This window comes from Acanthisitta chloris, unplaced genomic scaffold, assembly GCF_000695815.1.
Source record: "Acanthisitta chloris isolate BGI_N310 unplaced genomic scaffold, ASM69581v1 scaffold45152, whole genome shotgun sequence".
NCBI lineage: Eukaryota > Metazoa > Chordata > Aves > Passeriformes > Acanthisittidae > Acanthisitta > Acanthisitta chloris.
The window spans coordinates 16,413-40,760 of record NW_008660804.1 but is presented as its reverse complement, the minus strand read 5'-3'; the positions used below and the strand labels follow the sequence as shown (position 1 = coordinate 40,760).

Sequence of the window (24,348 nt, the reverse complement as noted above, 5' to 3'; positions counted from 1 at the left end):
TATATACACACACACACAAAACACATGCTATAGCATTCGGAATCATAACATTGAATATAAAAAATTTATTCAAGCAAATTATGAAACAAGCACAGCAAACAGGTAAACAAGAAAATATATTTTTCATTTTAGTATATATCTGAGGTCAGCTGAAAGTTCCAGGTTACCTTACAGCCACATTCCTGATCCCTTAAGCTTACCTGCGGTGAAGGGACTCTGAAAACTTAAGGCTTGCATAAATAAATTCCTTGACCTGCATATAAATCTGAGGCACTGACTGAGACATTGGAAGCTTCTTTGGAAAGGATTGCTGTGAAAATCAAAGATAATACTGTCTTACACTCAAAACTGATTCTAACATAACAATTAGAAAGCCACTTAACAAACAGTACTATCTTAACCTCTTCTGGTTTTCATCAAGTACAAACAGTGCTATATGCTGAACTGACTTCTACATCTGCTTAAATAATGTACAAGCAAAATAGAACTTCATCATTTCTTTAAACTACAATAAAGTTTGAAGACTTTATATCATTTTAGATCCCATGTAGAAAGCAATTTAAAATCGCATATTAAAAAACAGGTCTCAAACTGCTTTTAACCTGAATGAACACGATAGATGTAATTGGGATGAAATGATGAAAAATGCAAACGTGTTAAAAAAAGAAGCTTGAAAAGTCCTGTACTTCAGGGTTTTTCAAAGCATCTTGAGAATGTTTAGACTTTTTTTTTTTTTCAAAGGCTCACAAAACCAAAGCAGTTTGAATTATTTTCAGGAGTTTGGATTAACACGTAGCAAATACTAAGAGTCTGTAATAATAAAATCATGTTTCTTCCTTCAATTTTAAATCTGATATTGTATTTGGGAGAACGAAAATAAATAATTTCAATTAGTTCTGCACAGACCGAATAGGAATTTCTGCACCGAGTATGTAACTTTTGAAATCTAGATCAAAGTGACTTTTCTGTTTACTCTATAACTAATGCATGAGAAAAATAATTAACAACTGGTATCATTCCTGAAGAATTAAATTTCTCTAAAATAAAAAACATCAATCAACAACAGTTCAACATTTCTTTATTAAAATAACAAGACAAACCAGATTACCTTGACATTCTCCTAACCATAACCCTTACTTAAGATGCGACAAATATGTGGTCTAAGTTCCAGGTTTTTGTGTCATTCGGTGACGATAGCAAAATGTTGTTTTAGCAATAAAATTTACCTCAAATATATGTTAATCTGATTTAGGACATTAATTTTTACAGATAAAACAAGTGCTATTACCTACACCTATTTCAGCTCATCACAATATTCTGTCAGCAGGACTTGAGTGTCCACCTTCATATTCAAAGATCTAAGACAAGCAATTCTTTATTTTCTAGAGTGGATGCAATACTGGAGGACACAAAGCTTTCTGTCTGATCATTAGAGCAGGCAGCAAGGGAAAAAAAAATCAACAGAGCTACAACCTACTGTTTCACTTTGAATACAGAAAGGGAGGAAAATTAGGTGATATAATCAAACTATGAGTTTGGCATAATCAATCTAAATAGCAGAGTGCAGACAAGACTGTTTTGTTCAGTCAGATTGGATTTGCTATGCTAAAATCTGTAGGCTCTGGTCATAATTCTGCCTAATGCAAGCAACTCCTATGATAAAACTTAGCTGTAAAATGTGAGGGTGAGTCGTCCTAACCTACAGTTAAAAATTAGACACTCACGTTTGTCTCTTTTTATAATAAATGGAAAGAAACAGACATTTAAAAAGGTGGATTTCCCCTTAGTCTGTAAAAGGCATCAGAGATACATTAAATGGAATTAGCCCTCTGGGATGTCTATTCCTCTCTGTAGACTACATAAGCTCTTTCAGTGACTAGCCTGAACTTACACATCTTTTTTATTTTTAGGAGTTTTTTGACATCAAAATGTAGATTAAATTGACCCATCCAATAAGACCTCCCAGTGCCTTACAGCCTGAGGCACAACAGAGAGGTGAAGTGGATGAGATTACAAACAGTAACCAATGGAAGGGACGATGGAGCATTTACAGTTTCCCCTCCAGCTGGATTCCCTGCTACCTAATAACACATAAGTTAACACTGCAGTTTCTTTCAACAAAGATACTTCATGTATCTTTCTCTCTTCCACTGTCTAGTTGACAAAACTTTTACCAACTCAATTGAAATTTCTGTCCCTCTGCTAAATGTGGTTGAAGTCAACTAAATTGCTTCAAAAATTGCTAGGACACACAATAAAACTGCCACAGATTGCCTGATTTCTAATTATCTCCTGCTTTACATACAGGTTTCAAAGCCCTTCTCAAAGATATGTAAAAAATGTTTTCCCTTTTTTATGGGTGAAATAACAGTGGCAGAAAAGTGAAATGACTAACTAGCACCACAAAGCTGGTCAATGACAGAGCTGAGAACAGAACCCAACCTGATTCCCAGCTTTACTCTCAGCCCAAAAACTAGCATCAGTGAGAGTCTGCCCACAAAATGCCTACAAAAAGTGCTGCTCACTGTGAAATAAAAAAGCCTCTCTGTATGATAAACCAGAATGAAAATTGTTGAGTACAGAGAATACACTTCCCTTCTGGTGAAGAGCCAAAGTTTTGTATTAATCATACATATATGGAATTAGCAGATAAAATACTATAAATTAAAAATTTCTACAATTTATTAGCAAAATATGTCATGTTAAACAGTATCCAGGGTATGGTATACTTCCAACACTGCAAGGGATTTCCATTCTGTTTATCTTATTTTAGTGTTATAATGGCTAAGTAAATAAATGACTTTGATGGAGGAAAGCATCCAGAAAGCACTCTGGAGTCTTACTCAAAAATCAGCATAAACCCCTCCTTTAATTTTTCATCTTCACTGCAACACTGTTAATGACATGCAGCTGTTACATTTGCCTGGGAAATCCTTTCTGAACCACAGAATTAGAATAGCTTTTTACTTTTGCAGATATCTGCAGTGATGGATCATGTATAAAACAGCTTCCCCCTACAACAGCTACTCCCACTGTCAGGTGGTTGTTAGATTTAGTTTCCTCCTACAGACTCCATCATGAGCCTCTTATTTCTTCATTGGTATTACCAAACCCATACTGAATAGCAGAACATATTAACCACCTTCCTGTGAAAGGAGTTTGTAGTAAAAGAGTGGCTGGAGCCACAAAAAACATCCTATTGGAATGCTAGTACAGCAGAACTATCTACAATCCTTTCAGGTTTATTTTGCCACACATGCTCAAACACAAATGATTACATCTAAAAGTGAAATACAGAAGTCACAGTCTCTAACTGATCCCTGTTCAACATGTATTTTTGCAATACTACAGCATATACTGTGAGTCATTAAACCCAATGAGATGCAACAAAATTTAACTAATTAAAGGCAGACTGTATTCTAATTACAGAAAGGCTTTATCAATTAAACAGTATTATAAATTTGTTTACAAAACAATGGGTTTCATTATTCAAACATCAGAGCAAATGACTAAAGCTTCCATTTTCATACTTACTTATGAATAGTTACGCACAAAGAAGGTGATTTAGCCTCTTAATCTACCTAGCTTCTCACATTTTAATTGCTTTTTAATGATAAAAATCATTACTGTCCCAAGTGTCCTTAATTGGATTTCCACAAACTTTAATAACAAAAACTTTTCCTTACCTTATCAAGTTCTGGATCTTGAAAAGGAAATTTGCTTATAACTATTCTGTATTCCTCTTCATTTGCTACAGGGATGGGGCTGTAGTTGTCTGCTTCAAAAATATCCCTGGTGAATTAGTAAAGTGAAAAAAAAATTTGGACATGTAATTTAGAGTATTTTCCTGTGTTAAAACATGTGAATTAATATATATCTTACTATCACACTTAGGTGTGCATCTTCAGAAAGTTCTAAGCTGCAATCATCATAATTTCACATATCCCAAATATTTTTAGATTAATTTGAAAGTACCTCATATATGCTAACTCTATACTGTGTCTACTCACAGGCAAAAAATAGCTGAAAGTGTTTTAACATGTGCAAAACATTAGCATAATGCAGCAAAGGAACCTTCCATCAACCAGTCCACTCCAGAGTAAATCATAATATACTTATCACTGATGGTAACCTATACTTTTCCTACACTAAAGCTGATACTCAGAGTACACCAGAGCTACATATAGTCAATGGAGATGATTCAGAGAACTTCAGCTGGGCCACAGCACTGTTTGAGTACCCTCTGGACTTTTCCACTAGTCAAATGATCATAGTAGGTGCACAGGGAGCTGAGGAATCTTCAGTGGTCAATTTAATGTTAAGGTTTTGCCATAATACAATGTAACATATTTTATTATGAGAAACAATTTCTGCATTTTCTTCTGTATTATGATATACAATTTCTGCACATTTAGACATGACACCCTATCTGCAAACAGGCTTTGGAGTACAGTCCCAGGCTGACTTATCCCTGGGTTTAAAATGCATTCAATCAAATGATTCCAAGAAATAGGTGGAAACCAATCTGCATTAAAAAGCCCTGACTGGCAATGTCAGTAGTCTGTCAGGGAGATATGCATATCAGCTAACTGTAATCATTAAGACAATCTAAATTAGGCAACTAAAGCCTAGAATTTATTAGGTTCCTAATGCAGAGAAACAGATGACCCTCTCCTGCATGTTTCCCCAGTAATGTCCCTTTGGAGACTTTCTTTCTCTCCATTAACTACAGAAGCATGACTTGATGTCTCTTCTCCTAAGTATTAGTTACAAGTGATGAATATCTTAGTCCTATCCGACTTGAAATTCATACACAACACTTGAGTTAATCAATTCTTTCAGATTACAACTGTATCACAAAAACTTGCAGTTAGAAAAAAACCAAGAGATGCAATGCAAAAGGAGCAATTATTATGATATACTAACCTGAACAATCCAGACCACTTTTTAAGAAGTGTCTCATTGTATTGGTCTCTTATCTCAAATAAAAGATCAAATAGTCTGTTCACAGGAAAACCATAGCCCTGAGGTATAAAAATGGAGAGTGGATAGTTCAAGAACTAATAAACTCAATTCCTATCACAACACTTCAGAACTCTAAGATCAGACTTATTATTCAATCTTGCTAGTTTTATAAAACAAGTTATAGTACTTTAAGCACACCACTACTTACTTATATAGTAATTTTTTACCAAATAATTTATCCTGTGCATTCAGAAATTTGCCCCATTTTAATTGCTAATGATGTTCATTTGGTCTTTCAGCTAAAGAGTTCAGGATAATTGGAATGCTGTTCTTGCATAAGACGAGAAGCAAAGCATTTGTAAAAGACAAAAACATACACAAGTTACAAAACTAACACTAATTTTGCACAGATATGAATAATTGATGCTAATTGGATACCCCAGAACATTGCTGGTAATACTGAAAAGAGGAACTAAGGCAAGAAATACATCTTTTTTTTAATATTCCTGTGTCATTTTGGGTTTGAGTTTTATATATGGCACAGGAAAATCCAAAGCACTGCACTTACTCACCTAAAGTTAAAGTTTTACTACAGGAATTTCAGTAAAGTTACTAATACAGTATGTACCTGCAAAGTATCAGCAAATATTACAATGAGATTCTTCAGTTCCAGAACAAGGTCAGGATCACTGCAATAGGACTGAAAGTGAGAAATTCTCGTTTTGTTAAAAGGATTTAAAATATGGGACATATGTTTTCAAAAAACAGTAGCACAGAAGGTTAAACACTCCAGCCTTAGTAAAAAACAACTTAGACTCACTTGTCTTTACTTAGTCCAGCGACATAAAAGTATTTGCTACATTTCTTTATGAACTATCAGTAGTATAAAAGTCAGAAAAATTTTTGCTCTTAGCATATTTTATTGAAGTGTTTGGTTTATTTATCTAAACCTTAGTCTATAGTAGGATGACAATAGAGAGATTTTGATAGAATTGGTTTTGATGGGAGTTATGCATTTTGAGAAGCAAAAGTGATCAGTACATGACAAGACTTTGAAGAGTTCTTTAGAGACTGCATTACTTTTAACCCTTAAATTATCATATTCTTACAAAGTACTTAGCTTTAAAAAATGCTGAATGAAAGTATCTCAGTTTAGCCCAATCCTCTCCAAACAATTAAATATCTTAGTAAAGGTCCTATGACAACTATATTTGCAATCTGAACTTTTTCCCCATTTTTCCTCAGTATATATGAAATATAAAAGATTCCTTGAATTAAGATCAATTGTAATAAAAATATCATTGCATAAAGGAACTCCTTATAGCAAACATTAAAACGGGAAAAATTAACTTCCTTTTTTTTCTCATAGAAAAAGTTATACCAATAGTAAACTCTGAATCAATTTTCTAGGTGAACAATGTGTATTCCACTGTTTTTTCAAAGAGGAATAAGAAATAGCATGTGGCATCACTGTGGCTGAGGTCGAAATGTGACTTCAGGAGACACACTTAAAATGTACTGAAATACTCAGCTGATACACAATTTTTCTAATACCTCTACTTCAACATAAACATAGCGCTACTATAGCATTGAAGAGATAGCTCCAAGGGTTTTGCTGGTAGAGTTTATTTTGGAAACACTGCATTTGGAATGATAATTAGGAACTATTTCCTGGTGGTGCTTTCAGTGCTGAACTATTCAATCTGATCTAATGAAGAGGTCAGTTGAGACTAATGAGGAAGGATTGCAATAATAACAGCAGATTAACTCTGCATATTCTAAACTGCTGGACTAAGAGAAGGTTTGGAAGACCCAGTGAGTTGTAAATCAGTGGAGGATTATGCAAATAGCCCATGGCTGCGGATCACAGCCTGATACTGTTGGGAAAAACAAAAGCTTGGCAGGCCCTCTCCCAAATCTGAGCAATTTTTAATCACAAGGAAAAGAAAACATGAGAGGTGTAATTTTTCACTTTGTTGCTATCCCAGCTTTAAATACCCAGAGCTCTGAAGTAAGCGGATTTAAACTGCAATACTGATAAGACTTCTCACTTACTGAATGTGTTCTAAGAACAGCAATGATCTTGGAAAGGGCCATGTTCCAGAGTTCATCAGTGTATGTTCGAGTTACCAATCCTTGGGTTACATGTAAAATGTGGTCTTCTACTACAAAGAAACTAAAACAAAACAATGCTTAAATTATTAAGTTGTTTTCTAATGTTAGAGCAAATTCCATCCTTTCACGAACAAGTACAGACAAATCCTTCCCCACTGGTGCAGCAAGACTTTGGTAGCTTTGGTATTCTGCTCTGCCCAGAATAAGTCAACATGTGCAAAGTTTGTTTCACACCATCTGGAGCTCAGGCTGCTGGAGGGTCCTCGAAGGGCACTGTTCTGGTAGGATCTGGATGTTCTTCCCTGTTCAGATCCAGCAACAACCGCCCACATGATTTGTGTAGAAACTGAGTCTTGCAGAAGACATTTTTGGGACAATGGGAGAACATAGGGTGAATCAACACAGTAGAACTCATTTAGAAAACTTACCCTACAATTTGACTGAAGTATCTTCTATAGCCTTCTACTGTTTCATGCTTTCAATGAAAAAGAAAACAAGATTAGGAACAAAAATACCACTAAGCATTAGATACAACCCAAGTCAATGAAAATCCAAAAGTATGGATTACCATGCTTGACTGTGGCTGCAGAACTAATCTTGCTTGTTTCCTTCTTTGTTTTCTGTAGTAATTTTCAAATATTTCTCCATCACCCTAAAAAAAGGCAGAAGTTATTAAAACAAGGACATTGTCTCAGTATGAAAAAGACACTTCCTAATTCAAGGGTATCATTCTCTTAAATTAAGTATACGTTTTGCCTTTATTCCAGACGCCAATCTCCATCTGACACCGGCAAAGTTTTGCATGCATGAGATACGCAGAAATTATCTTTTTCTCTGAAGTAACCTACAGCCTGTAGTGTAAACAGGAGTTTTGCTCACGTGCCTACATTTTGTCAAGCAATATTATGCATTTTAAACAGCATGTCCATTTAGCTCTTAGAGGATATTAGGATTTACAGACAAGGCACACTACCTGTGACTCTATAACTGAAACTCATTATCTCCAAAAGCATTTCCCTAGGTTATTCAAGAACGTAATGGCGTTGTGAAGTTGTTATGAAAATGTTTCTGTGAATATACAAGACATCTGACACTGCCTGCATTAGCCTTGCCTGAGATTTATTGAATATTTGCTTATTCTCTTTGGAATTATAATGAGTGTGGATTTGGACTTTTCTCCTATCATGATCCTCAAAAATACAATACCCTTTGTGCCTAATGATTTATATTGTGAGGAATTCAAGTGACATCCTACGCATCTCATTAAGATGACCATTCAGTAGAAACCATCTGTCCATCTGAAATCAGTGCTACATTGACTTATCTACCTACTGAACGCAATGTCATTTGTATGCAAGCAGAATAAAGCAGCTTAGCATTTTTAAGGCTTGTTTTTACTTTATGAGCCTATCACCAGGCCAGTGCTATTTAGAATTCCATTACTTGGTCTTCCAAAAAAATCTTCAAATTATTGTGGACATTGTATATTACTGTGCCAGCACTACTCACCTACCTACTTTTTAAGACATAACAAAGAAAGTTTAAACTTAGTTCATAATGAATATTTAATCATATTCAGAAATACTGCCAACCTAACAAAATCTAAAAGCAAAAGAGACCTGGCTTAAAACAAAAATAAAAATCTTCTTGAAAGTGAGATTCAGATTTACGAGACCACTGTTTGCATGAGCAAACTTTACAGTGTGCTCTACTTCACACAAACACATTCTGATCAGACACACTAGCCAATTATCTCCAGCCCAAATACTCAATGCAGTTTTGAGATGCTATTGTTGACTTTGCTTCCAATGACAAATCTCTACCCAGCCCTGACACAAGCTTCTTAAGTGAAAAAGACTAGCTGCTCATCTTAAATCCACACCACAAGTGGACACACGAAGTGTCTTAGGATTATTTATAGACCGTACTATACTATGTAGTTAAGATCAACAATTCAGGCATAACAACTGTTTAAAACAGATGTGCTCAAGCAATCAGCAGAATATAGCAACAACCTTGATAGTTCACTCACCAAATAAGCAAAGCCTAGACAAGAGAAAACATACCAAAGCAATGCATTTGTTTTGTTCAGCTTCCAAAAATTAATGAATTTATATCAATAGGAACAATAAATCAGCTCTTGTTCAGTTATAAAATCTAGGCTTATATATCAAGTGCTTTTTCACACCATAGACGCATTTATTTTACACTGCTATTTGGTATTTTGTTAAAAGGCAACATCACACACCAAAGGAGCAAGGATATTTTCACCTGAATTTAAAAAGATCTTTATGCATACTGCTCAGAAGTTTCTAGACCAAAGAAAGGTTAGTTGTCAATAGACATAGTCTATGTTGGGATGTATCTATATTTGTATGCCCAGGGAAGTGGTGGCTGCCCCAGCCCTGGCAGTGTTCAAAGCCAGGTTGGATAAGGCCTTGAGCAACCTAATCTAGTGGGGAGGTGTCCCCGCCCAGGGCAGGGGGTTGGGACTAGATGACCTATAAGGTTCATTCCAACCTCTAAAATTCTATTATCTTGCCATCACCAGGTTGGAATTACAAGCTGTGCAGTATTCTGAGGTATATAAAAATTGTGCTTGATTCTTCCGTATGAAGAAGCAGAGTAGAAAACTTCTGTCCTGCATAAAAATAGACTATTTCCTACAATTTGTAGCAGAGACAGAATTCATTAAGAATGTAACATCTGCTGAGAGATAAGTCCTTGTTATAGAAACATAATGTACAGCCATCTGGTATCAACCTCTCTCCTCTGCTGCCATCATGAAGTTCCCTAAACTTCAGAAGAGATGGTTTGCAACAGGAGGTAAATGAGAAGGATTCCGAGAAGTGGTTAATGCACAACTCTCAATACTGATATCATGGCTTATTAATTAGATGATGTTGGCAGGAAATATGGAACTCCTATTCTGAAGGCATCAACAACCTTTTTGCTATCAGAGAGCACTCCAAGTTGTTTTCTGTCTCCAATAAATTTGGAACCTGGCAAACTTTCTGTGCAAACCCAAAGAGTACATCCCTGGATCAAGGATCCAACATCAGAACCCTTATCAAAGTGAAAAACATACATTACTTTCAAATGTCATCTATAAATTTTACTTCCTGTTCCTTTATTACACTACAGAAAGAAGCAGCAGATGTTGTCAACTGGTGTATTTAACTTTACACATTCTTTTTTATATGTGATTTCACACTTTGTGGTCTGTAAACAGAAACAGTCCACTCTTTGGATAGCTCTGGCAGCCTGTCTTTCTGTCCCTCCTCATCTTTCACAGAGATGAATAATTACTGATATTTTTGTTTGACTGATATTGTTGTTTTTAAAAAAAAAAGTAACAAACATTTTAAACAGTATTTCAATATATGTTTTCATGTAACACAGCTGCAAGGATTCCATGAAAAACAGATAACCCAGCCTGAATGCTTGAAGACGAGTCCAGCTGAGATTGTAGGTTAGCAACACTTAAAAGCACATCATCAATTGGCCATTGATACATTCTATAAGTAGTCTGATCACAAAAGTAATTCACAGAAAAGGTGAAAAAATAACAATTTGATACCAAGTTTCCCCAAAAAAAGCTTTCATCCTTGTTACCTTGTACACTGAACCTCTTTTACAGCAGCTAAAATAAGCTGCTGTGTCTCTGCCATTGAATCCAATCTAATCTGCCTGAGCATACCCTCTCACAATCTCCAATTTTTGCTTTCTATTCTTCTCTGCCATTCTGATTTTCACAAGATTCAGACTGAATATTCCTATGTTTTGTAATATTGACCCAAACATCTGGGTAACATGGAACACAGTATTGACGCAAACATGCATATTTTACATATATACTTGAGAACACCCATGCAATTAATGTCCTGCTGTGCATCCTTCATTATCCATATAAAAGAAAACATGGATTCATGCCCAGAGTCTCCATACCCTCCCCATCTCAGCTGGCTCAGCCAGAACTACCAATACTAGAAGCAATACGTTTGCCTGCTTGGGGACTGTTAAGAGTACAAAACATGAAAATTAATATTCAAGCTTCAAAAATTTAAGTATCTCTTTGAGGTCACCTTCATACATACCAAAACTGAGTAGATATGCAAACACCTATAGACTGGAGAAAAGTCTACAAGATCTTGGGCAGTTAAAACCTGAAGCAGGAAAGGAAAAAGAAGAATATATAAAATATAAAAAGCATATAATCTGCAAAGTGTGCTATAATACCAACAGTACTTGTCCACATAATAAGGACTCAAAAATGGATGGTTTCTATGACAAAACACTAAATCAGTTGCTTGAATCTCTCCTCCCTTTGTGCTATAGTACTATGTTTTATTTGTGTTATAACACCAGATTCCTTTCACTGTGTTTTCAGAGCATCAGATTTAAAGTCTAAACACTCACTGGTTTATTCAGTGTATGAATACTGAATATTTGATAGATGAAAGAGTTCTAACACAAGCTTAGGTCCTCAACAACAACACGCTGGCTTTAGCAATAGCAGAATATTCCAGTAGGCCACATCCCACTTACAGTGGGCAGGTAATGCATAACATAAATTACAACTGAATTCCAGAATAATTGCAAGTTCTGTCCAACTGAATGTCTTGAAACATGATGCTAAAGATAGCATTGATCCAACTAATATTTTGGCACTATTTTTTCACCCTAAAATGCTGATCTGGTGTCCCTTGAAAGTGTTCTCTGGTTCTTCCTAACTAATGTTGACTGTCTACAGTGTACTACAACCTTTGTTCAATAAACCTACAAAATTTACTTTCAATAAGATGTTCTGATCCATTCCAGAGTTACCTCTTCTTCATGTTCATCATCATCTTCAAATGTTCTCTTCAATGTAATTTCATTCTTGGATTCCAGAACTCTGCTTCGACCTAAATGCGTATTCCGACCATAGTTTACATTATTTTGCTTCTGCAGAGCAGTACTAAAGGTTTTCTGTTGCTGTGCCTGTTTTAAGAGTAGAATCAATAAAGAGGGATGTAATTCACATTTCATCACTGATGAGTATATGCTGTGAGGTGAACAGGTGGTGATATTGAAAACACATCAGTATAACTGCAAGTTGCACATCCTCAGCCTACACCAATGATTTTGCCTTTAAGCAATTCGGGATGATAAATGAGTTCACTGGTGAATTCTACATAATTTTTTCCTAATTCCCAGAATACAATTTTAAAGGCAGAAAAAAAATAGAAGAAAGCAATCTGTACTTCTCCTGATCATAAACTGCAAACAAGAATCAATATTTAAATGAAAGTCCAGTTATCACAGTTTCCAGCTATTTGTTTGTTGTCTTCAGTAAAGTCTAAGTGAGCAGACAGTCCACTTAGCAGCCAGCAGAAGCCAAAGGCACTATATTGTCCTTACTTCTGAAAGAAATGCAACAAGGTAGCATAGCACAATCTTGCTATCAGTTTAATTTATAGTAATCAACACCGCATTTTACATAAACTTGAGATGACAAAACAATCCAACCTGAATTCTGTCCAACAACAAGTAAAATGAAAACTTTGTTTTTCTGGGACAAAAACTACTTCTTGTCTAAGACACAGATAGAAACGACACAAGATGTTAGCAAGCATTTCACAGCTCTCCATCTTTACTCAGAGGTCTATGTGATGACTATAATCCTTTGACAAACCCTTTGGGCTAATTTGAGACTATTGACACAAGTATTTTCAGTAGACAACAGGACTGGAATCATCTGTCAGGTCATCATACCTGTTTCATGGCAGTTTCCCCAATTCTGTCAGAGTGCTTTCGAATACTCTCTAAGAAATCCTTCAGATCTGACATGGATATCTCTTTTATTTCTTCACGTAGTTTGGGAAGATTTTCCATCATTATCTGGCAAAATCGGTACTGGCTAACTCTAGGAAGATATAAATTCTCTAGCTGTTCCATTGTTTTTAAAGCAGAATAGTATCTACAAAGAGATTAAAAGAAAATTATGTAGCTTCTCATAAAAAAATTTACCAAAATAATTTGTTTATCAAATATCATGCATGAAATCAACAATGCCTCTAATGAAATTACTCTGTTTCTAGAAAAATTAATGATAAAAATGTCATCCATATAATGCTTTAGTTTGGAAAAAACCCAGTGAGCTGTCAGAGTGACTCAGTACAGTAAACATTTTAAGTAGGTTCCTATGGTATTAGGTGTTCTGAGCAACACACGTAGCATCCTGCAGAATGAAGACACTAGAGCCATAACCACTATCTCTCCTTCTAGACTGAATTGAGTAGGGTTTTTTCTGAGTTGTAGGGACATTTTTTTCTGAAACACAAATTACCAATCACTCAACACTGCAGTATGTGCACCTAACAATGAAAAAAGTCTTGGAAGAGTGTGTCTATGTATCTGTCTTCTATAGGTATATGTGAACATACACTTCTACATCCATTTTCTTTCCATCATCCTGAGTCAAAAAGGACATGTATACACTTACACTGCTGGAAGAAAGTATTGCTTGAGATAACTTATTTTTCTGCAAACCATGACCTATTCACTCTTCTGACAAAATACAGTTTATCCCACCTAGAAAACAGCTAATTTGAATAAGGATTGAGAGCAGAGGGTTTTAAAAAAAAGCCACAAAACTACAAAGACTTCATAATTTTCTCTTTTATTCCATGTCCTGTTAGCCTACAGACTATTTGCAGCAGAAATACGGAAGATATGGGCTGAGGGGGAGAAAAAACAAAACACCAAAAAGATACTTCCTCTCATGTCCATACACTATGCACACATTGTATAGTACACTTCAAACTATGCTGTGAAATTTTAAGTATGGGAAAATGAGTTTAATGAAATAGTCAAAATTAAGCATAAAAAGTGATTTAACTACAAAATAAATTTGAAAAAATTAAGGACGCGAACAATTTTGACAACAGAAAGCTACCAAATACTGACACATCAACTCTATTACGAGTTATTTACCTGTCTTCGCTCTCAGATCTCATAGATTACAGGGGTTGTGGAGCCAAGAATTACTTGCTAAAACCATTTATCAACTTCAGACCTGTAGCATATAAGTAAAATTTTGATGCTTTCAAGCCGATTTAGGGACGCACTTAAAGAAGGAAACTTTAATTGAGGGAAATTGGTTTTCCATGCTTCCTCTTATAATGAGCAGAAGGATGAACACCATGAGGAGGTGATTCAGAGCTGAATCAGGCTCCTAGAAGTTAATACTCTTCTATTTCACTTTCACATGTCACACAGGCTCCTAAGGCTTGTGGAAATGTCTACTTAATTGAAGAGCAAAACAGAAGTCAGCCAATTCTGAGACAGACAACTAAACTAAGTGGTATATAATCAGAAATACTGTGATCAACAAACCTGTGATGTCAACATCATTTCAGAGAGGTGCAGGTTAAACAGGAGTAGGACACCAATCAACTGCAGATGTGACAGTAACTTCCCCTTACACAGTGTTGTTACCAGCCACTCAGCTCAGGAGGCTTTTGGAAAAATGCATTCAGTTTGTCCTGTTGGAACAGAGTCAGGCAAACCAATGCCTTCTAGCCTGGTCTTAAAGTAGAAGAACTAAGACCAGACTGAGTTAACTTGCTGTTAGTTCCAGCCCTTCCTCTCCACAAATATGGAGTAATATCCTTAGCCCATTTTTAGCTTTTCTGATTATAACATTAATTCCTTTCTCTTTCTGAAAGCCTCACGCAATCTGACTGGAAAATTACCAAATTATTTTGAAAGAGAAAAGCTGAATATGAGGAAAATCCCTTCAAATGTTCAAGAAAACCTAGAAAAGTGTTCTTTCCAGTCCTTTAGCTTCTGGACATTGCTTTGCAGATACAGTGAGTAAACACTTGCAAACTAAAATACAATTGAAGCTGCTGACTTCCCTTCTGTAGGCAAGGAATGACAAATTATTAGTACTAGAATCATAAATTCTTGTTCAATTCTGGAATAAACACAATGTTTTGAATTTTCTCAATCAAGGCATTTCTAAGCTAACAACTCAGCATAGATGGAGGATGGGAAAAAACTCTTTTATTCCAGACAAAACTGCTTTCAGACGACTGCAAATAAGAGATTTCAAGTGTAAATTAGGAGCTTTTGTTTATTATATACTTGGTTTATATAAAATATACATAAGGTGAGGGGAATGTTGCACATAAGAAAAGGTCTGGGGGGTTTATGTGTGTGGGTTTTGTTTTTTAAATAGCAAATGACCAAGAGTGCCACATGGTGAGACTTCTGGGGAATAAAACCATAATAGCATCAAAATCGTATGAAAGGTTTTTATTTAAATTATACAGATCAGCTTATCAGAACACTGTTAGTTCATCTGGAAGGTTTTTGACTGCTGTCTCTAAGATCTGAATTAACATAATCCATTTTAAATCCGTTCTAGAGTCCCGTACTAATTATACATATACAGAGCTCAGGACCTTGCCCTTTTAACATCTGTTCTGATAAAGCACTGAAGTCTTATTAATTTGAGGGTCATCTGCAGGTCAGGATTTCAACTAAAAAGTTTTGCATATCATTTCATAGAATGATGTATTTGCATATTTTGCTTTTTAAAACATTCCATGGATTTAATTCAATGCTGAAGATTTTGACAACAATATTATTAGTTCCCATCATATATTATCAATCACATAAGGTGAAGATTGACTTTTTGACTACAAATGAAGTATCTTCAAAGTTTTTTTATTCATATAAATATGCCGTTCTCATGTCTATTCTTCTGAGTTAATCTTGTAAGAATATGCTCCCCAATGCAAAATTTATAACATGAGCTTTGAAACTGAAGACACAAGTTTGAACACCAATAAAGGACATATGATAAGACTCTGCAGAACTGATCCATCTCATCATCAGAACCAGAAAACTCTAAGATGGATTTTACTAACATCGCCAAACTACAAAAATGGAACCTTCTAAAACCAGCAAGAACCAGGACTGGAAAAAAACCCAAACTAACAAAAGATTAAACAAAATACTCCCACAAAACCCACAACAAACAACCCCCAACACTACCCAAAGATTAGTACTAGTGTTTTGAATCATGTCAGTCTTTACAAAATGTCCAAGTTCCAGGCACAGAGTAGTCAGGTCTCTATAGAATTGGAAACACCAACACCCAAAAAAACCCAAAGTAAAAGAAAGTGACCATTACTCTAGTTTTAAATGACAGAGAGAACTTTTACATTCTTATCAGCAGTGTACTTTGGAGGCAGTTAAGAGAAATAATGTAACATTAAAAAAGCCCCACTGAGTTAAACTAGAGCAGTCAAGTTACACAGAACAGGAGCAAGATGAACTCAAAGCCTGTGAATTTTACTGAGAATAATTTATTTGGACACAAGCCTATTAAGTAAACAAGTCTTATAGACCATTCATGCACTTCAATGAAAAAAATGAGAGACAAAATCCTTATTTTATTTTAATTAAGAAAACAAACTTAGTTTCCAAAGAAAAGACAGCAGTGTTCTCCAACTTTTGTGCTTCCTTCGGAGGCAAATACTGTATATTCCTCCTGCCTATAACATTTCCATTAAGTAAATACAAAAAACTTTTCACCAGGGAGTACCTTGCAAATTTTTGATAATAGTACAGAAAAGTCACAGAGATCCTGAAGATGATATATTGAAATTGCAATTGAAATCTTTTTCCATACTACTTATTTTGCTTTGAAATCTAGTTGCCTTAACAACTCTAAACCTGATTTTTAAACTTTCCAATTTTATCAGCTGCCTCAAAGGACCCTGAACTGAAACTGAGGCACTACTAACTCTGAAGCTTCTGCCAAGTGAATCAAAAGCTCAGTATTTCTGAAAATGTTACAGCTGCTGTGTGGAAAGAAAACAACAAAAAAACCCCAACAAGATCTGTGGAATACCATTTTTGTCAATAACAATGGGTAGGAAATATTTTTTAAAACAGAAATTATCAAGCAATTAAGGGTTATGAGGATGGTGACAAAGAAAGCAGCTGACAATTCGGTATCAAATATATATTACGATGGGGTTTTTTGCCACATCCATGGTACCTCTGGGAAGGATTGACTGCAGTTGGAAAAATCCAGTGCTTTGTTTTGACACAGTTCCAAAACAATGCTGAAAACCAAAAGCAAATCACCATGGTTTTATCTGTTCTGGTATCCTTCCATACAGACATGGGTAGAACCAAATTACATAAGTTATGAACTTTTCATATCTGCATTCTCAGTGTCTCAAGGTTTATTTGAATGCTTGGAAGGTTTATGCAGAGCAAGGCTGCAGGACTGTCTCAGAGAGGCTTAGTAACCTAAATAACTAATCAACTCTGTCTTTCCCACAGTTTGGAAGAAAGTTTACAGTAAGGTCAAAAGTTATCCAAGTCTTTCAGGGCAAAAAGCTCACTCTGAAAGACTATACTCGTCCTTTAGTCCATCTCACAGTAGAGTGAAGAAGATTCAGCAACAACCTTAACAGATTGACTTATTCAATTATGTGGCAGGTTTGGGGGTTTTGCAGTACTTCCTATGGAAAAAGGCTTGTAAAAACACAATCACTTGAAGCAGCTGGAAACTTTCTCCCAAGGTACGTATCAAAATCCAAACGCTAAGGCCACAGTAACAGAGCTGTATGAAATGTGTGATAATCTTATCTTTGCCTTTAAATCAAAGATGGAAGTAGTTCAGTCTAAGTGCATAGCCCCCACTAGGTGGTTTGGAGAGCAGTACAGAACCCTCACCTCTCCTTTGTGCTTCCTCAGTTAAGACTTTAAACACTCCATAACTCTTTCTAGCCAACTGTGTCTGTTTTGGGCAGATTCTGCAGTTACTTCCTCTCACAACTACGGTTCTTGTCAACTTGTGTTATCCATGGCTCAGGAGACAGATAAATAGGATAGAGAGCCTTTCACCTCTAGGTCATCAGTTCAAACGTAACCCATGTTGGTAAGGACCAAAAGTTGCTATCAATAAATGGCTTTTTGGACTCCTCTGTAAATCTCCATTCCAGCTGCACAAACCAGTACATATTCCAGACCCAAAGTGCTGTATCTTAAAAAGGGTCTGCCATAGAGAAAAGGAAATGGAATTGCAATCTTTATCCTATAACAACTGTCTCCCAAGCATAAATAATTCACACCTTTGTCTTCCCTTCCTTTAAACATTAGAATTGGGAGTTTTATTCACAGTGCAAGACTGTAAGACAATGGAATAATGAAAATGTATTCTAAATGGCTGCAAAGTAGAGAAAGTCAAGACAACTTTCTTAGTAAAAAAGACCAATGAAAGCTTTGCTGCCTTAACAAACCTCAGAGAAGGTTTATGAGAAAAATTATCTTTGCTTAAAATAAACATGTTATGACAGGGATTGTGAATGCTCCTCTCTCTGACTCTTCCGGAAAAGCTTCACAGCAAAACTTAGGAAGATCAGTTTTGAAATCTCTTGTATGTGCACACATCAGCTATCAGGTCTTTGCACTGATACTATGGATGTCCTTGCTATTACTCAATCAAGTAGTGATAAAGGCCAGGATACACTCTCTCTTCAGCCTGTTAAGCCACAAGAAAATTACCATTTGAATTACCTGCAAGCTCCAAAGGATAGCCACCTGTTGGCTGTATTACAGGGAATTGTAAGCGACAAGCAAAGTAGCAACTGTAGCGTAGTTAATGAAAGAGAGATCTGAGCTGGAGCAGTAGCCTGCAGCAGAGTCTAAGCCTTCTGTACTCCATGTGATTTCAAGGTATGGTACATCAAAGCTATGGCATCTCTTGTCTCCCTTAGATCTTTTTATGGTATGACAATGACATGTCCAAACCCCTCAATTCAGGAGGCCTTTGACTTTTAAGACTTCCTGTCTGGCAACTTCCACAGGAAAATTATCAGATCTGAGTCTCTTAAGAAATAGATATTTAAAGAGTTCTGATGATTTCTCAGAGAGCACATCAACCATCAGTGGACTCTGCAAAACCATTTGTGGAGTCAAAATGCTAAAAGCTATCTGCAATTTTATCATACCTAAGTGATTTGTTCATGCTGACATTAGGAACTCTAACTTCCCTTACAATTCTAAAACCAGGACGCTGTTTGCCTTGCCTGACAAAGCAAGGGAAGGGCAGAATGCAGGCCTTGATCCCAGTGTCTCCAATACTTTCAGTGCACTAAGCATAGCATACTCTACAGAAGACCCTGCAGAAGGAAGCAGTGCAATCCAGACAGCATACTCTTCAGTCTGTTCTCTGACTGGAGCAGCAAGGGCACTGGACTGTTTACATTGTTGTGCTGAGCTGCTCCAAGAACACTGCAGCAATGTGCTGCCAGCTACTTTAAGCAGACACCAGTGTGTGGTTCAGAGGAAATAACATACAACAATCAAGCTGATGAGATCTAGCTCACTGGTTCATATATAGCAAGCTTTAATTGTAATGACAGATAGCATAGTGCCATAGCTATTGGGTCATTCATAAAGCTTTTATATGACTGCAGAAGACCTCCCAGACATCATTTATGCACAGTATCGTGTAGTACATGTATTACTGTCGAAGATGCATCACATTTGCTGCAATGTTGCTTGACCTGATGTGTACAATTGATCTGAAGCATTTTGGACACAGGCTTTAGAGCTGATTTGCTCATACACAGTGGGCACTGCTGAGGTGTTTTCAGATGTCCAGCACTATCGCAGGAGGTGTTGGCTACTCAGAAACCCAGACAAACAGCCCAAAAGTATATCTAGATTACATAGCAGTCCTTAGACAACTGACTACACATAGCTAGTTCCAAATGAAAACAGTCCAAACTGACTTGTTAGCAGGAGCTGACTGCAGTGATGCCAGGTGCACAATGAGGGAATGACAGTGATCATGAACCCAGAAAGGGAAGGCACAGAGCAATCAGTGTGACTCAGGTGATATGAAGAGTAGGCAGGGATGAAGGTGGCAATGGTGCTACAGGAATCACAAAGAATAGCAACAGTAGTAGTCCTGGTGTACATGTGCAAGGTGCAGGCAGCAGCAGCAGCAGCCCTGGTGGGACAGGATGACAGCTAAAGGGGGGCAGGGGCAGCCGAGCTGCCATGGAGAGAGAACTGGGGATACTGGGGCTGCAGCAGCAGTGAGTGGCTCTCTGAGAAGATGAAAAGTGAAGACACAATAGGAAGGAGCAGCTGGTCGTATACCCGTTATAAGCTGTTATTCTAGAAAATAATTTTTAATTATGGTTTTAATTTTTTTTAACAAGTCAGTTTGTCACAGAGGGAAAAGCCCAAAACCACAACATATTTTCTGCACTTCATTCTCATAGTCCCATTTGCACAAAAGATTAGCATAAAGACAGCAGACAGGTCTAAAGAAAGGTATACGGAGTGAAATGTCCTTTTTTTTCTTGGATTATGAGTTTGATATAAATATATCATGACAGACTAATCAGATATCAATGTACTCTGAAAGACCTTTAGTCCATAAGGATCTGACTTTTCTTCCTTCTTACACTGCTTTAAGTAATAAAAAATAGTAAACTTTACTTCATATTTTATAATCATAATTTCACTACATGGCATACCTATTCAAGTAAACATTATTTTTCATGGCAATCACTAAGCTCCTAGAAGTCTTTGTATATAATGCAACATTTGTTCACTCACAGTGACATCTTGAAACACAGACAAGATGTTTTAAAAAGCAGACTATACATGCCAAGCTACAGGACTTGGAACACTTACTTGCCTACATTACATTATCAGTTTACTTAAAAATGTTGTATTTTTTCCTCATAGAAATAAGTCCACTCACCTTTTTACATTCATCTGTTCTTTTAGCTTGCTGTACATTTCCAGTACTGCATAAAAACAAGCAGATTAACTCATGAATCTCATTATGGCTTTAGTTAATAAAAGAGGAATATATATACTGTAAAGGACAAAATAACTAGAAAAGGATATGCTAAATTTACCTTATTCAATTTCTAGTGCGGCATAAATGTGATAAAACTAGCAAAAAATATTCTAGAGGCAGCTGAGAAAGAAAAATACTGAACTCTTAACGGCTTTTAAATTGAAAATAACTAAGATTGAATAAAACTTGGCACTATATATATCAAGCACATTCACTCACTTACTGCATACCACAACCTTATTGCATTACCAGTGCATGACCTGTCTCCATTAAAAGGCAACAGTACCACCTACTGTACCCATAACACGTCAACAACAAGACTTCACAAAGAAAAATGCTCAGATCTCTTTTAGGCCAATATCACCAACAGGATAAAACCATTATAGACCTGTGTGCAATCCTACATTACCTTCCTGAAACAACAGTTAGAGCCCTTATGTTTTGTTCTTTAATAGCCTTTAGTGGCACAGAGCTGAAAGTACAATGTTGAAAGATCATCATTAGTATTCTCCCCAGAATTCCAACACTAAAAACCACTCTCTTAAGCAACAAACTTCATTGTTTATCGTATTAAACGTATTAGTTCATTTAAAGCTGTATGTGGCTACACTGTTTGCATCACTTAGATCTGTCTCACTGTCTTCTCACGAAGTGTTGTAATTGCTCTGTGTCAAGTATTGTAAAGGGCATGGAATCCACACGTTGACACCTTTGCAAAACCTATTAATTTTTTTGTTAAACTGGATGTTACCGGACCACAACTTTAAAATTCCTTTCCATTTGGCTATTGTGACTTAACTTCATTTAATTTGCATCAAATCTAGCCACAGGTCACTCACCTGGAAGACACAACTGTAGTTTTTCCACAACTGTTGTGATATTCCGTTGCTGAACTCTACATCGGATGATTTCCTCTGTTTGGGCTATCACCTTAAAGGATTTATTTTTTAAAAAGAAAGAAAATCACACTTAAATTATGCGATTCAATTTATTTTGCTACAAATATTCATAATGTCCATATAGGAAGCACCATTTTCTCACCTCTTTCCCAGCATCCTGAAGCCTTCGGTTGGTATCAGTAACTTGGACCTTAAAAATAATTTCACCTTTGTTAGACAAATATGCATATATTGCCCTGATGTGACTGCTCACCCTTGTAATCAGATCATGCTTCCTGAGAAACTTAGAACAAAGAAATGCAAATTCAAATTAACTCTACAGCTTGAACTTGAACTTTTGATCGCAAAGGGCTTTTGTTAACTTCAATTACTTATGACAGTTCTTTCTAACAGATTCTGTGGCAAACTTCTCAAATTTACTTGGGATTTTTGAACTTTCCTTGTTTCTGTAGGTCTGTCAAACAATTCAAATCATTGACCCAATTGACCACTGGTCCCTTTTTGATAACCTCAATGAGCTCTATGGGCCATTCATTGTCTGTAAGAAATGGTGATTGCATTTTATGGTAATTAAACATTCATACTTTGCTGAATGCAAACACTGGGTGGTTGATTAACATCAAACGTGGAAATCTCCAAACCACAGCAACATTTTAATGCTGCAGGTGCAGGCAAAGCTCAACCTCAGATTTTCCCACATAGTAAGTGACTCATTAGGTCATCATAATAAGGAAGCACATTCTAGTTTATTAAAAATCTCATTAATTTCTGAACAAAGATGCTCAATGACCTCATTGATGCTGTATTTGGTCTCTTGTTATCTGAATATCCTTTATATAATGCTCTTCTAATCATAACCTCTGATGAACTATGCTCATTCTGTCTGGTGTGCATATTTTGCTCTCAAAAGTGTAAAGAGAGCTAAAAGGGACGGATCTCATAATTCACCATTCTGCTTTCTGATCTGGGAGTAAATCTTGGGCCTCATTTCTAATGAAAACTACTAACTTCACCCACTCTCCTGCTCATTACAAAGTAAAGAACTTTTTTTCATGCATAATTGCATCATTTTAATTTTTCTAATAGAGATTTTAAATTTTTCTATGGCCTGACATATAAACACATGATTAGAAAAGGACCTATTTAAGAAACTCTGAGTTTGTCATTTGTTTTTCTTTACCTTCTGAGAAAGCCTTTAAAAAAAAGGCAAAATAATTTTGGTAACATTTTCTGAAAACATACATTAAAAAAAATCAGAATTAGATTTAATAAAACATTCAGGTTTGTAAATGTAAATTACTGTGAGGCAACACAGCTCTAATCACAAATCCTAAATAATCCACTTCTAGAAAATTGCTGCAAATGATAATCACTGTATTATTCTTCAGTAGAAGAGACCAGTTCCTTCTTTTAAATTCAGTGATATATGAAACTCTTAAAAATTAGTTCCTTACCTTTAATTTTTCTGCATCAGCCCTAACTTTAAGAAGCTCTGTAATAGCATCCACAAAGCCCTGATGATGAAAATTGCACATCTTTTCTATCTCCCTGTCATGGTTACGTATGCAGGCATCAAGTTTTTCCATAAATTTCTGATGTGCGTTTGGTTGGTCATCATATACAGACCTATAAAATACAAATAAGAAAAAATCAAAGTTTACTTTTCCCCCCTTTGAAAACAGCATGCAACAATCTTTATTGAAATATCTCTCTCTGTCTTAGAAAGTAAAAGCAAGCAAACTTGATGTTAGACTGGCATCACTTGGTGGATCCACTCCACCAACATCAGCATTAAAAGAAAGATGTGGCACAAAACTGAGAACTGAACTCAGCCCTTATGGCATTAATCCAGGTGTTTAACCAGTTACATCATGGTTGACCTGAGCCTCACTGGTCTGTTATTTATGCCCTAATGCTCAAATATGGGTACAAAAGAATCAGTTTCTCCAACCACCTCAAATAGCATGGATCGCTTTTCCATCAAATTCCACTCTTTGCTAAATATAAAGAAGTGCAAACATACAAATTTGCTTTTCTGGTATTCCTAACACCAGAGTTATCCAACTAAATCAGGGTTGGATGCTTCCAGCCAGGGTGACCGGAGCGTTGTGTGGCAGAGCAGGACCTCTGGCAGAGGGCAAATCCCAAGGCTCCCTGTCTCTGCCTGCCCATGCCCAACAGCTGCCAGAGCAAAACCTTAACCTGCACACACCTGAGGCTGCCACCTCAACGGGATCTAACTGTCAGGAATAGCTAGAATCAGGTCTTCTGACTTATTTTACTAACAGTACACTTTAAAACCTCAAGCAGAAAACATGACTCCTGGAGAAATTACAGGTGTAGCTCGTTGAGCAGTGTCAGAAATTGAGATCTGGGTGGAAAAATGCTCAAGCATTAGAGTAAGCAAAGGAGGCAGAGGACAATTTAAAGCTTTAGGCTTGGTAGAGGAAGCAAGAGCTATTATATAGAACT

At 36.3% G+C, this 24,348-nt stretch overlaps 1 protein-coding gene across 1 annotated transcript; it reads right to left on the bottom strand.

The window, feature by feature from the left end:
• Window positions 1-200: 200 nt before the first annotated feature.
• On the bottom strand, window positions 201-23,498 carry EXOC6 (exocyst complex component 6; the record flags this gene model as incomplete). The annotated part of the gene is made up of 14 exons (XM_009069937.1): window positions 23,331-23,498; window positions 22,019-22,066; window positions 21,817-21,907; window positions 20,876-20,921; window positions 12,838-13,042; window positions 11,908-12,063; window positions 11,178-11,246; window positions 7,649-7,732; window positions 7,509-7,555; window positions 7,021-7,141; window positions 5,594-5,665; window positions 4,927-5,024; window positions 3,687-3,792; window positions 201-310 (listed from the first exon to the last, which is right to left on the bottom strand). Coding segments are annotated over exons 1-14 (1,385 nt in total), but the record flags the coding sequence as incomplete, so codon positions are not given.
• Window positions 23,499-24,348: the final 850 nt, after the last annotated feature.